General features: G+C 38.6%; 1 protein-coding gene across 1 annotated transcript in view; it reads left to right on the forward strand.

The window, feature by feature from the left end:
* The window catches only part of LOC306882066 (brefeldin A-inhibited guanine nucleotide-exchange protein 3-like), a gene marked incomplete at its 5' end in the record, with an annotated part of 74,021 nt that overhangs the window by 52,369 nt on the left and 7,354 nt on the right, over positions 1–14,298 (forward strand). Inside the window, 3 exons of the mRNA XM_079436512.1 lie at positions 5,438–5,569; positions 6,875–7,005; positions 12,669–13,005. Of these exons, the coding sequence (XP_079292638.1) occupies positions 5,438–5,569; positions 6,875–7,005; positions 12,669–13,005 (600 nt within the window). The remainder of the gene's footprint in view (positions 1–5,437; positions 5,570–6,874; positions 7,006–12,668; positions 13,006–14,298) is intronic.

The raw sequence follows: 14,298 nt of genomic DNA on the forward strand, positions 1-14,298 counted from the left end.
TTCATCCATTTTGTTAGGAAGGGATCGGAGATTCGCTAGATGAATGCTTGGGAGCGCAGTTCGGAAGCCGCGTTCACGGAGTTTAACCAGCGCGCCGGCGCGCTTCCCTCTTTTCCGTCTGAGCGCGCGTTTGACTAGGACCGCTGCCCCTCCGACCAAAACATCCAACAAAGCGTCTGAATAATCAAAAACCGGAAAAAAATTGTCCGGTGTGTGTTGCCTTATGTCCAGTAGTTCGTCTCTGGTAAAACTGACAGTAGGAGAATAACTAAACACAGAACAAACAAACAAAAACAACAAAAGTACGGGAGCGTTCCACACCACAGCAGCCATACTCGGCGGCATCTTGAGTAGTGAGCGTGCACTTCATCAATTTGTAAATGCACCAGTGTGCAGGTATTTTTAGTGTTTTATATACATAAGATAAGATACAGTAACAACATGAACAAAGAAACAAAGTAAAACAAACTGACAAATACAATAAAACAAACACACAAACGAAATGAAATAAACCGTGCTTTCATTTTTCCATGAAGGTCTACTAATATTAATGTTCAGGTAAGTAATAGTTACAAAAGTAATCAAATGTAAATGAGCACTGCATAGTTTTCACCGTATGTACTGATAGATTTATGTTTATTAAAGCTATAACGTTGTTCAGATTAAGAGCTGTGGGTGATTTTCTCTTTGCATTTTGTTCTTTGATTAACATTGATGGCTCAAGCTCCAGTCTGACACTTTAAGACAATATACTGACGCGCATCGGATTTTCTCCCAACTGTTCTCGTCCACTTAAAACATAAAAGTGAAGACTCTCATAACCGGCCATTTTGACACATTGTGTGTGTATTTTGGCATATTTTTGTGTTATTTCGACGCGCCCGAAGCTCAAAGTGTACTTTGCTTGTCCGTTTTGGAGCACGCCACCGCGCAGGCACACGCGCGCACACACATTTCAGCCTGGGGAACAGCATCACTAGTGCAGATTGTACTTTCAACGTTTTACTATCAAATATGTCCTGCAATGTAGCAACAGTAAAGACGGCATTTTATAACAATCACTGATTGAGCTGATTCAGATGTTAAGTTTTGGTTCGGAGGAACGAATCCGCGCCGCTATGAAGGGAAGGGAGTTGTGCTAGAAGAAATGCGGCTATAATCCTTGGAAGCCAAAATCGAAAAAAAAAAAATGCTTAGCTTAATATAACAGCCACAGGCCTAAAGTGTGAGCAGATGTTTGAATAGTTGGTTCTCTCTTCTATCATAATTAAACAGGACTTTCATGTTGCGTGTGCTGAAGCTCCTCCGCGTGAGCGCGATCCGGCTTCTGAATTGCGCATAGCAAAAATGCATCATAGACAAATGTTTGAATATTATTGCACATAAAAACAGCTGCCGACATTTTATTTATATATATATATATAGAGAGAGAGAGAGAGAGAGAAACAATAAATGTATGTGTGTTTTCTTAATTTCTCCAATACCGACAGAAGTACCGATAACGTCAGAGCTTATCGATACTCCGGTCTTTCATAATTTAGCCCCGAGACCGATTTAATACCGAGTTTCGGTACCCATCCCTAGGCATCACTAGGTTCTATCATTATGATTGATAATAATGTTATTATGATTGATCAGCTGACTTGTGATTGATGATTGATTGATTGATTGATGAGCTGAATTTCTCAGACCCCATTGCCTAAACTGCCCGGTCCTGCAGATTTGCTTTTATTCAACATCAGGAAGATCAGGCCCTTTCTTTCGAAACATGCAACACAACTCCTTGTTCAAGCTCTTGTTCTGTCCAGGCTGGACTATTGCAATGCTCTCTTGGCAGGTCTTCCAGCCAGTTCTATCGAACCTTTACAATTAATCCAGAACGCGGCAGCAAGATTAATTTTTAAAGAGCCGAAAAGAATGCACGTCACACCTCTGTTAAGTCAAGTCAATATTATTTGTATAGCGCTTTTAACGATGCAAATTGTCAAAGCAGCTTTACATCGGCTTGATATAAAGCTGGGTGGCTTTATATCAGCTTTACAGTGTTTAGACGGGGAAATAGTTTGTCGATATGGTGTCATTCTCCTCTGGCCAGACAAAATCAGCAGTTTAAATCTAGGCTAAAGCAGAATCAGATTCTGTTCATCAATTTGCACTGGCTACCAATAGCTGCTCGCATAAAATTCAAGGCATTAATGTTTGCCTACAAAACCACCACTGGCTCTGCTCTTACCTATATTCATTACTTCAGACTTACAGTGGTGTGAAAGTGTTGACCCCCTTCCTGACTAATTGTTTTGCTTGTTTGTCGCACTTTAATGTTATCAAACAAATTTAAATATTAATCAAAGATAATATTGCCCCCCCCCCTGTTAAAACATAACTGTGGTTTATCACACCTGAGTTCAGTTTCTCTAGCCACACCCAGGCCTGATTACTGCCAAACCTGTTCGCAATCAAGAAATCACTTAAATAGGACCTGCCTGACAAAGTGAAGTAAAATGGCCTGCATGGCAGAGTTCCAATATCATACCAACAGTAAAATATGGTGGTGGTAGTGTGATGGTCTGGGGATTTGCTTGATGGTTTTGCTGCTTCAGGACCTGGAAGACTTGCTGTGATAAATGGAACCATGAATTCAGCTGTCTACCAAAAAATCCTGAAGGACAATGACCGGCCATCTGTTCGTGACTTCAAGCTGAAGCGAACTTGGGTTCTGCAGCAGGACAATAATCCAAAACACACCAGCAAATCCACCTCTGAATGGCTGAAGAAAAACAAAAGACTTTGGAGTGGCCTAGTCAAAGTCCTGACCTGAATCATATTGAGATGCTGTGGCATGACCTTAAAAAGGCGGTTCATGCTCAAACCCTCCAATGTGGCTGAATTACAACAATTCTGCCAAGATGAGTGGGCCAAAACTCCTCCACAGCGCTGTAACAGACTCATTGCAAGTTATCACAAACGCTTGATTGCAGTTGTTGCTGCTAAGGGTGGCCCAACCAGTTATTAGGTTTAGGGGGCAAGCACTTTTTCACACAGGGCCATGTGGGTTTGGACTTTGTTTTCCCTTCATAATAAGAAACTTCATTCAAAAACTGCATGTTGTTTACTTGTTATCTTTTATTATTTAAATTTGTTTGATCTGAAACATTAAAGTGTGAAAAACATGCAAAAAAAATAAAAATCAGGAAGGGGGCCAACACTTTTTCACACCACTGTATGTGCCCTCTAGAGGCTTGCATTCTGCAAGTGTTACGTCACTTTATTGTGCCACCCCAAAGAGGCACAAAATCACTTCCACAGACTTTTACATTAACCGTTCCCTTCTGGTGGAATGACCTGCCCAACTCAATCCGACCAGCTGAGTCCTTAGCCATCTTCAAGAATCGGCTAAAAGCGCATCTCTTTCATCTTTATTTGACCCTATAACTTTAGCACTCTTTATTCTAATCCTGTTCTTAACAAAAACAAACTTAACACTAGCTTCTCTATTCTATTAGTTTTTTTTATTTATTATACAATTAACAAAACATGCCTCTAACACTAGCTTGCTTTTCTATTCTACCGGTTTTCTTTTTATTTATTAAATAATAAAAAATAATGATAATTTGCTACGTGTACTGCGTTAGGCTATCTGAGACTTGTCATAGCACTTGCATATCTCTTTTGCTCTCTCATATGCTCTTTTGTTGATTTTGATTGTTTCCATTGTCCTCATTTGTAAGTCTCTTTGGATAAAAGCATCTGCTAAATGACTAAATGTAAATGTAATACTGTGTCATCATGGCATAGTATTAAATGTAATTGTCAGGGACATAATTTTAGTTTCACTGTAATTCCAAATTTAGGACATGTACAGTACTTTTATAGCATCTTTCGGTGGAATCCCCAAATCCTCCAGACTAGGGTCAGATGTCTAAAGCGCAATCAGCCACATGTTGCGCTGGCATAAACCACTGACACACATTGCCATGTCTAACAAGCGTACAGGAGTCACTAATACGATGTGCACGGCATAGCAGAACTAACCGCTAACCAGTTCATCTTTCGTTGACTAAATTAAAAGTGAAAAATAAGAAATGTCCATAGAAAACATCTTATAAAACAGATTTCTAAGGCTCCGCATTGGCTTTTTGGACGTCTAGACTTTGCGAGCACCCTGAGGTCACACAAGCTGTTTCTAAGCTGATGAAGATGAAATGCTTGTCAGGCATGAAAAACAAGACTAAGGGAAAATCATGCCTCTGTACAGCTTTTGAAAACCACATTCCAGCTACATTGGTTTGAACAGGAAGATCCATTGTAACATATTTTTACATATGCTATGCAAACATTTGTTTATAACAATAGATTGAATGAAACTTCATGCTTAGGATGTTTGCAGCCACATGTGGTCTTTGCTTTCTCAACTAATATTCAGGACATAATCTTCTTTTAAGGATTAGTATTGTGCTACTTTATGGAAAGAGGCAAAATGGTGCAACTATCAGCCATATGAATACACGTGTAAAGATGCCTTGTAAACTTGATGCTTTGTGATTTACCAAAGACTTTTTCATTGACACTTTAGTAGTATAGAATGAATATATACTAATACTTTCGATACAAAACTGAGCAGTCATGAAGATTGCAGTGAAATTAATGTAATTTTTATTCGGCAATTAAGTTTCCTGAAGACTGTGCTAGTAATATATTGTTTGCTTCCAAAACAACATTGCTTCAATCAATAGAATTGGCCTCTGGACCGGATCTGTCTGCCTGACCGATGCCAGATGGAGAGAGTGTTTTGCATTTTGTTTGGTGCTGCAGATGGCACAAAAATGATAGGCTTTTCAGCAGTGAAAGTGCTCCTAAAGAGGGGGTTGATTAATTTCTAGAATTCAGTTCATTTAAGTTGTAAACACTGTTAATGTGCTTGGCTGCAATATCTTTGTGGTTGAAACGATTCAGCTAATGGATCAAACTATTTAGCATTTTAAGCCTTATCAAAACAGATATTTTAATTGAATACTGGCTGAACAATACCGTGGTATTCTTTTTTTAAAGTTATATCATCTAACCCTACACGAGAGTGCCATATACTGTCGAGTATCTAGTGTAGAATGAAACAGGCTGCATTTATTTGATTTTTCTGAAAATTATTTTTATAGAATCTTTTTACTTTCACTTGCGCATAAATTCTGCTAACTTGCTGATGATCTTTTTCTGTTGTGGAACTGTAGCGATAGGAAATGTTGATGTAGGTCAAGCACAGAGTACTGACAGATGCAACAGCTTTATTCATGCAAGTACTTATATCAAAATGTATGTTCTGTTCTGTACAACATGAGATGTGTTTTTAATTGGTAGAGAATTAATGTAAACCAGTGTAAGCTTTGAAAAGAAAATCTATCCGTGTTATTGTTTTCTACATACCTTCTCTGTTCTCTGGTAGAATCTGCTAGCTTGTTTCCGGAGTGGTTCGGACAGTTTCACTGGAGATGCATGTGAAGTGAAAGTTGCAGCCCCCTCACACTCCCCTTCAGCCGAGGCGGAGTATATGAGGATCCGGGCCATGGCTCAACAGGTACTTGCACACCTCACATCATTTACAGCTGTAGACTGACCCAGACATCTTATACCAACTTATGCTGCTAGAACATATTGATACTGTGAGAAAATGGAGCAATAGGTGTAAAATGGATAGTTATCTGGCTTTGAAATCTCAAGCGCTTTATACATTAAAAATAGCTTCAAAGCAGCTTTATAAGTAGTAGACAGAAGAACAGCATCAGTGTCCCAAGGTTCTTCAGTCAGCGATAAATCATTTAATTTATAAGTGCAACTGTGTGTGTGTTTGCATTGCTTTGACTGAAAGCCATTGGTTTATTATGTACAGTGTCTGCACTTTATTGGTCAAATCTCTTTTTCAGGCATCACCTTTGGCAGCTATGAAAATAGTAGCTTAACAAAGCCAAAACCCTGCAGTTTAGAATCCTGGCTAGGACATGTCCGGGAGAAAGAGGAAGTATTGTCACACTAACGTGATAAGCCCCCATTACCAAACATAAAACTCCAATTTGATCTAAATCAGACAATGTGAAGAGATGAGAGGCTTCCTGTCTCCCTTTTTTGCCATAAATGTATTGCCTTGCCATGGCAAGTTCAAGATATCAATAATCTATTCATATTTCAATATCTGTACTTTTCAAAAAAATCATGGATTTTCATCAAAATTCATGTGCTATCTTTTGCCAGGGTCCCACATTCAGTGCTTTGGCTCTAAAAAAAAGAAAATTAGAGTCACTACTGCAACTGAGAATATTGGGAATTATTAATATAGTAATAAGCAGTGCTAAACGTTAGTCACCACAATGACAGCGCAATTTTTTCATTTTCTTAATGCCAAATGTTAAATTATTTATTGAGCACTGGAGTAGCTTGTGTTTTATAATTAAAGCAATTATTCACATTAGACCATGTGCTAAGGGAATTTCAGGAACTACAATCCCAAAGGCATCATCATATTTTCAGGTTTGTGATAAGACCATAGAATAAAATGTAATAATCTGCCATTGGACAAATGTAGTGGTTGACCACTACAGTAGTTAACATTTGAAGTGCATCAAAAAAGTTCATCAAAGTTGTCCTAAGACAAGACGTTTCAGAACAACTTTGATAAAAGGTTTTGATCCACTTCAAATGTTGACTAGTGTGGACTGAACTATTGAGGAAGCATATGTTGGTTATAGCTTGTGGTAAAAACACTGTCACTGTGGTAAAATACACAGCCTCATGTGGTGTGGTGTATTGCTTTACTAAACGTCTGCTTGGATTTTTGCATGTATAATTCATTGATTTTATAATGATAGAATGTATTTTTTTCTTCCAGGTCTTCATGCTAGATACACAGTGCTCCCCTAAAACTCCGAGCAACAAGGAAGGTTTTGAGCACGCTCAGTCCTGTGTGCTGATTATTGAGCTTCCCGCCGACCAGCACTCCAATGGTCAAGCTCAGAAGAGGTGAGATGATGTTTTAAACTTAGCCTGCTGATGTGTTATTTCACATATTTATACTTTATATATTATAATGTGATACAGGGCCGCAGGAAAGTTTAGTGGTTGATCGTTAAGGTTTTCAGTGACTGATTCATAAAATGCCACTTATCCATAGACCTAATATTAAGGAACTAATATCATAGTCAGAGGCAGACAGTAGTGAAGTATTTTTGCTCTGCTGTAAGAGTACTGAAGTTGGCTTGAGAGAGCCAACTTACTGAAATCCTATTTAGACTAAAATTTCTGACTCTAACTCCTCCTAGAGCTTTAACTCTACAGACTCCAAACTCAGCCCAGTGCCCGTATTTATCAAGCTTCTCAAAGTGCCATTTTAGTCTTAAGTGCTGAGAATTCATGAAATTTACTCCTACCTGCAAACTTAAGTATAAAATGGCGCAGTGGATAAGACACATGCATAAGACGCATAAAGTGGTGATGGCGCAGTGGATAAGACACATGCCTTTGGTGTGAGAGACCCGGGTTCGAATCCACTGTGAGACACCAATGTGTCCCTGAGCAAGACACTTAACCCCTAGTTGCTCCAGAGGCGTGCGACCTCTGACATATATAGCAATTGTAAGTCGCTTTGGATAAAAGCGTCAGCTAAATGAATAAATGTAAATGTATAAAAGCAAGTTATCAAATTTCTTAAAGCTAAGAATAAATCTGTAGTTCGGTTCATTTGGTCCGGACCAAAGGCAAAAAATTATACATTGTAGCTATTTTTAGCCGTATTTTTGCTTTTCACACCACACGGTCCAAACCAGCTGAAACAAACCAAAATGCAGTCACATGACAACATCCGCTTCACTTGTTGTGTAGATGTGTCTTTGAACGCATTCCCTAAACTGCTTTTCGATTGGTCAGAAAGAGCGTGCGGGAAAATTCCAACGGTGATCCCGGAAGTAAACAAAGACAGGAGTAAAATGCAGCAGACAACATACTGCTATTACATTATTATTACAAATTTCTATGAGGCTCCGCACCTCCTCACAACCCCAAGTTTGTCCGCGACCTGCCATGCTAAACTTCAAACTGTCAACAAACACTTCCTCATCCCATAATGCGCAGCGCAGCTGACTACGGCAGCTGGTTTAGTCCAAAAATGTGCAGTTCTTTTTGCAGTTGGGTCTGTTTGAGGTCGGATCGTGTTCTCACCACAAACGAACCGCTCCAGGGAGGTCTCGGTACGCTTGTTTGGTCCGCTTTTGGTGCGCACCCGAGTGCGATTGCTGCATTCTCACCTGCCCAAACGAACCGCACCAAGAGGGAAAACGAACTCTAGTGCAATTCAACCAAACTAAATGAGGCAGGTGTGAAAGCACCCTTACCCTCCCAGTTATTTAAGACCGCTCGAGAGGTCTCTCAAGTGGTTAGGAGTTGCTTAAGCCAGTACATGTCCTGGCCCGTCTTTTTGGTAAAAACTCAATTCGTGTTTGGAGGAGAAAGAATGCTGAGTTGCAGCCAAAGAACACCATACCTACTGTGAAGCATGGGGGTGGAAACATCATGCTTTGGGGCTGTTTTTCTGCGAAGGGACCAGGACGACTGATCCGTGTAAAGGAAAGAATGAATGGGGCCATGTATCGTGAGATTTTGAGTGAAAACCTCCTTCCATCAGCAAGGGCATTGAAGATGAAACGTGGCTGGGTCTTTCAGCATGACAACGATCCCAAACACACCGCCCGGGCAACGAAGGAGTGGCTTCGTAAGAAGGATTTCAAGGTCCTGGAGTGGCCTAGCCAGTCTCCAGATCTCAACCCCATAGAAAATCTTTGGAGGGAGTTGAAAGTCCGTGTTGCCCAGCAACAGCCCCAAAACATCACTGCTCTAGAGGAGATCTGCATGGAGGAATGGGCCAAAATACCAGCAACAGTGTGTGAAAACCTTGTGAAGACTTACAGGAAACGTTTGACCTCTGTCATTGCCAACAAAGGGTATATAACAAAGTATTGAGATTAACTTTTGTTATTGACCAAATACTTATTTTCCACCATAATTTGCAAATAAATTCTTTAAAAATCAGACAATGTGATTTCCTGGATTCTTTCCCCCCATTCTGTCTCTCATAGTTGAAGTGCACCTATGATGAAAATTACAGGCCTCTTATCTTTTTAAGTGGGAGAACTTGCACAATTGGTGGCTGACTAAATACTTTTTTGCCCAACTGTACTAGAGCTGAGCAGACCAGTACCTCCACCACTTTCAGTCAAACGGGGGGTGTGGGAACAGGAGAAATTATTGGAGAGTGCTGCAGGTGCATTTTCCTCTGGTTTGATCCAGGTTTCTGTCAGGGCCATGAGGTTTAACCTTGAATGATTAGCAATGGAAGTAATGAAATCAGCTTTGTTGACAGCAGACTGACAATTCAAACATTTAAAGTAAGTTTTGTCCATGGGTCTTCTGTCTTTTCTATATATTGCTGTAGCTTACTATCTGTTAATATGGCTTGCTAGGAATATTCTTTGAATTACAGCTTTCCATATCCTTCCACGGAGCATGATAATGTGGGTCACACCAGTTTCCCACTGTCCTTATTTGTGCTGCTATATAATAATCTTTTAGTGAAGGAAAAGCCCATCCTCCTTTATCCTTTGGCAACTGCAGGGTTTTAAAACGTACTCTGGGCTTTTTCCCCTGCCAAATGAATTGTGAAAACATTTTATCCCATTCTATGAATTGTTTTGCAGTTATTTCGACAGGTAAACATTGGAACAGATATAGAAATTTGGGCAATATGTTCATTTTAATTGCTTCCATCCTTGAACTAAAACTAAAAAAAGGAATTAAATTCCATCTGGTTAAATCTTCTCAAAATTTTACAGTTAGTGGATCAAATTTTTCTTTGTATTTTTTCTGTCTTTTGCCAAATGGATACCTAGATATTTAAATGATTTTGTATGCCATTTTAACAAATATGTATTTTTTATATTTGCAGGAGGATAATAATTATATGAAATTATTTCTGTTTTCTCTATTTAATTTTTATCCAGAAAGAGAGCCAATATTCTGAAATTGTTTCATGAGTTGAGGTAAAGACTTGGTTGAGTCCCCAAGATAAATCAGTATGTCATCTGCGTAGCATCTTATGTTCCACTCCTTTTATAATAATGCCTTGGATTGTTTTATCCTGTCTGATGCTTTGTACTAAGGGTTCCAAATAGAGTGCAAACAACTGAGAGACACCATCCTTGCCTGGTGCCTCTCTCCAATGTAAATGACTTTGATAAGTGACCATTAATCTTTATTTTTGCAGTCGGTTTATCATAAAGTGTCTGTATGCTTCTGATTATCGTTTCATGAAAACCAAATCTGTGTAAAACCTTATAGAGATATGTCCAGCTAACAGAGTCGAAGGCTTTTTCAGCATCTAAGCTTAAAATCATCACCTTTTAATTTATTTCTCCTGATATGGTTCATAACATGTAACGTGCGCCTAATATTATCCTGTGTTTGACACTGACAGATAAAGCCAGACTGGTCTTTATTTATTAGGTTGGGCATGAGTTCTTCCATTCTTCTGGCCATAATTGATGTAAACAATCTATAATCAACATTTAATACAGACAGAGGTCTATACGATCCATACTGTAGCTTATCTTTACCTTCTTTTGGTATAATAGATATAACGGCCTCCTTCCAAGATGGGGGAGCTATCGCATTTTTTAAGACCCAGTTAAAAGAACGGACCAAGATGGGTATTTTCTTTTTTTAAATGCTCTATACCACTCTCCAGTAAATCCATCTGGTCCTGGGGATTTATTAGATTTTAATTTAGTAATAGCCCTTTTCACTTCATTCTCTGTTATATCTGCTATCAGTAATTTGTTTTGCTCCTCAGTAAGGGTCGGTAACTCCAATTTATCTAAGAAACAGTCAATCTCCTCACTTCTATCTTCAAGCATTTCAGAATATAATTTTTTTATAAAACGTTTCAAAAACATCTTGGATATTCTCTTGTTTGTTTGGTAATGTTTTGGTTGTAGATGGATAGAGAGTTTTGAAAACTAATCCAAAACTAATGGATAGAGAGTTGGACTTGTAACCCGAAGGTAGTGGGTTCGAGTCTCTGGTTGGGCAGGGATTGTAGGTGGGGGGAGTGAATAACCAACACTCTCTCCACCCTCAATACCACGACTGAGGTGAGACCCTTGAGCAAGACACCAAACCCCCAACTGCTCCCCGGGCGCCGCAGCATTGGCTGCCCACTGCTCCGGGTGTGTGTTCACTACTGTGTGTGCACTTGGATGGGTTAAATGCAAAGCGTTTCAGAGGCTATAATCTGAAATATTTTTTGAAAAAATTGTATATTACTACCAGTTGGGGCATAAATATTAAACAAAGTAACATGTGTTCCAGTTAATATTCCATGAACAAAAATAAACCGCCCTTCTTTATCAAGATGTTCATATTTCTTTAAAAAAATAATGGGATATGGCAGATCAGAATAACAACTCCTCTCCTATGCCCTGTATGGTATGATGAGTAATAGATCGGAGTAAATCCCATTCTTTTCAATGTTTCATTATCAGTGTCATTTAAATGTGTTTCTTGTAGATACACTATATGAGCATTTTCTCTTTTCATTTTACTTAAGATTTTTTTCCTTTTAATAGGGTTAAGTAGACCATTCACATTGTAGGAAATTACTTTTACTTCGTTATTTGTCTGTTCAAGTTCAGACTTTAAGCTTTTAAAACTACTTTAAACTTCAAACTATTTCAGACTGAAAACCGTCAAACTTAAAACTTTTTAAAACTTTCTGGTCCGGCTTTCTCAACCCAACTTAGTGTGTCTCAACAAACTTTTTTTATCTAGTTAAGAGTGTTTTTCTTTAGAAAACGTTACTTCACAACATTGTAAAGCATAATATTGTACTTTTTACTGCACAATGTTTCATATTAAATATCATTTAATACTTAATTACATTAGAAATGTATTTATTTATTTTACTCAAGTAAAAATAATTCAAAGATTTACTTGAGTACAAGAAATTACTACATTATTAATGTTCTTAAGTATTAAAGGTAAAAAAAAAAAAAAAACTTTAAACTACATTTAATAAAATTTAGTGCAGTAAAAGGTATGACATTATGCTTTGGAATGTAGTGAAGTAAAGTTTTCCAAAGAAAAACACTCTTAAGGCAAAATACTTCACTACTGTCCGCCTCTGATCATAGTTCTAATAAAATAGTTCAAATAAGATTCGAATTTAATCTTTGTTTTAATTATAAAGTAACCTGTGCTTGTATGTTTTCTTATTCTCTTTTTCATGCTGTGCTTGACACAGAAAAATTGGGTAAGGCCACTGCAAACAGCATCTGCATGCCTTACTGTTCTTCAGTTTTAATGTAATATTTCATACAGAACCAGGTCGTTCGCTGCATGGCACTGCATTTGTCTGTTTGATTTTGATTACTTTTTTTTAAATATAGTAATTCAAAATGTGTAGAGCATGGAATAGAAAGTTTATATACTAGTAGATGGATCATCTAAATGATGTTATCGGTCTCACATATATTCCTACTACTGCTGTTCCTGAGTAAAGCGCTATCCGTAATGAATCCGTTTAAATCAAATTGAATGGATCAGAGTGCTGTTATATTCTCTGTTCTGTCACTGTGCAGGATTCCCTTCAGGACACTGGTGGTAAGTTTACTGTCCCATCAAGTGCTCCTGCAGAACCTGTATGACATCCTTCTAGAGGAGTTTGTGAAAGCTTCTGGGAACTCCGAGAGCAAAATCCCCACGGCAGTCTCGGAGCCGAAACCCGCAGGCTTTCTCCGCTACATCTCAATGCAGAACCTGGCCATCATCTTTGACCTGCTACTGGACTCGTACCGCACAGCGCGGGAATTCGACACCCGTCCAGGACTCAAGTATCTCCTCATGAAGGTGTCAGGGGTGTGTGGAGCTGCTAACTTATACCGCCAGTCTGCCATGAGCTTCAATATCTACTTTCAGGTACATTTACAGTACAATTTTTCCTCTGATATAAATATATAAATTAAATCAACACCCAAACAAACAATTTTGTGAATTTTTGCTATTTGTCTGTTCTGTGTATGCACTTAAAAATGGTGTTTGTACATAGTCCTGGATGTGTAAATGGGGAAAAAACAATGGATCAACCATTCAGACCAAGCAACACAACACTCTTGTAGCCAATCAGCAATAGGAGCCATATACAGTGCCCTCCATAAGTATTGGAACAGTAAAGACAAAATTGCTCTGTTGGCTGTGGAGTCAAGACATTTGCAAATATGATTAAAAGATGAATATGAGACAAAACTACAGAATGTCACATTTTATTATTAGCCGTTTCAACACATATATGTTTTACCAAATAAAAAGAACAGCACTTTTAGAGTTCATCCCACTCATTGATGTGAGCATAAGTATTGGGACAGTTGAACATAAGGCAGATATATAAGATTAAAAGCTATTATTTAGTTGCAGATCCCTTGCGCACAATCACAGCAGTGAGTCTGTGACCCATAGACATCACCAGACTCTTGGTCTCATCCTTTGAAATGCTTTTCCCAGCCTTTAATGCAGCCAATTCCAATTGTTGCTTGTTTTGGGGAGTTTCTGTCTTTACTCTCCTCTTCAGCTGTGAAATTCATGTTCAATCAGATTTAAATCTGCAGATTGACTTGGGCAATCTAAGACTTTACATTTCTTAGCCCTTATAAATTCATTGACTGAACTGGCAGGGTGTTGTGGGTCATTGTCCTGATGCAATATGAAGCACTTCCCAATGAATCTGGTGGCATTTTCTTGAATATTGGTAGGCAAGATGGTTTTGTACCCTTCCAAATTCATTCTGCTACTGTCATCATACATTAAGTCATCAGTAAAGTTGAGAGGGCCTGTTCCAGAGGCAGCCATGCATGCCCATGCCATGACACCACCTCCACCATGCTTTACAGATGAGGCGGTACTCTCAAAGTCAGCTCCCTCGTCTTCATCCTGGTTTGTGTGTGTCATCATCGAATGCAAGATTCAGAATGCAGAAGTAATGGATATAACTGATACGACACATTCCCTGCTTTTAATATCTGAAGAATTAATGCAACAGGACACAGCTGATCACTTAGAAAGACCTGTGAGGCAACTGCTCCAATACTTATGCTCACATCAGATAGAGGGATGAAACTCTAAAAGTGCTGAACTTCTTAGCTGGTAAAACATCCATGTGTTGAATCACCCAATAATAAAATGTGACTTTCTGTAGTTTTGTCTCATATTCATCTT

The sequence above is a fragment of the Barbus barbus genome (genome assembly GCF_936440315.1).
Source record: "Barbus barbus genome assembly, chromosome: 16".
Classification (NCBI taxonomy): domain Eukaryota; kingdom Metazoa; phylum Chordata; class Actinopteri; order Cypriniformes; family Cyprinidae; genus Barbus; species Barbus barbus.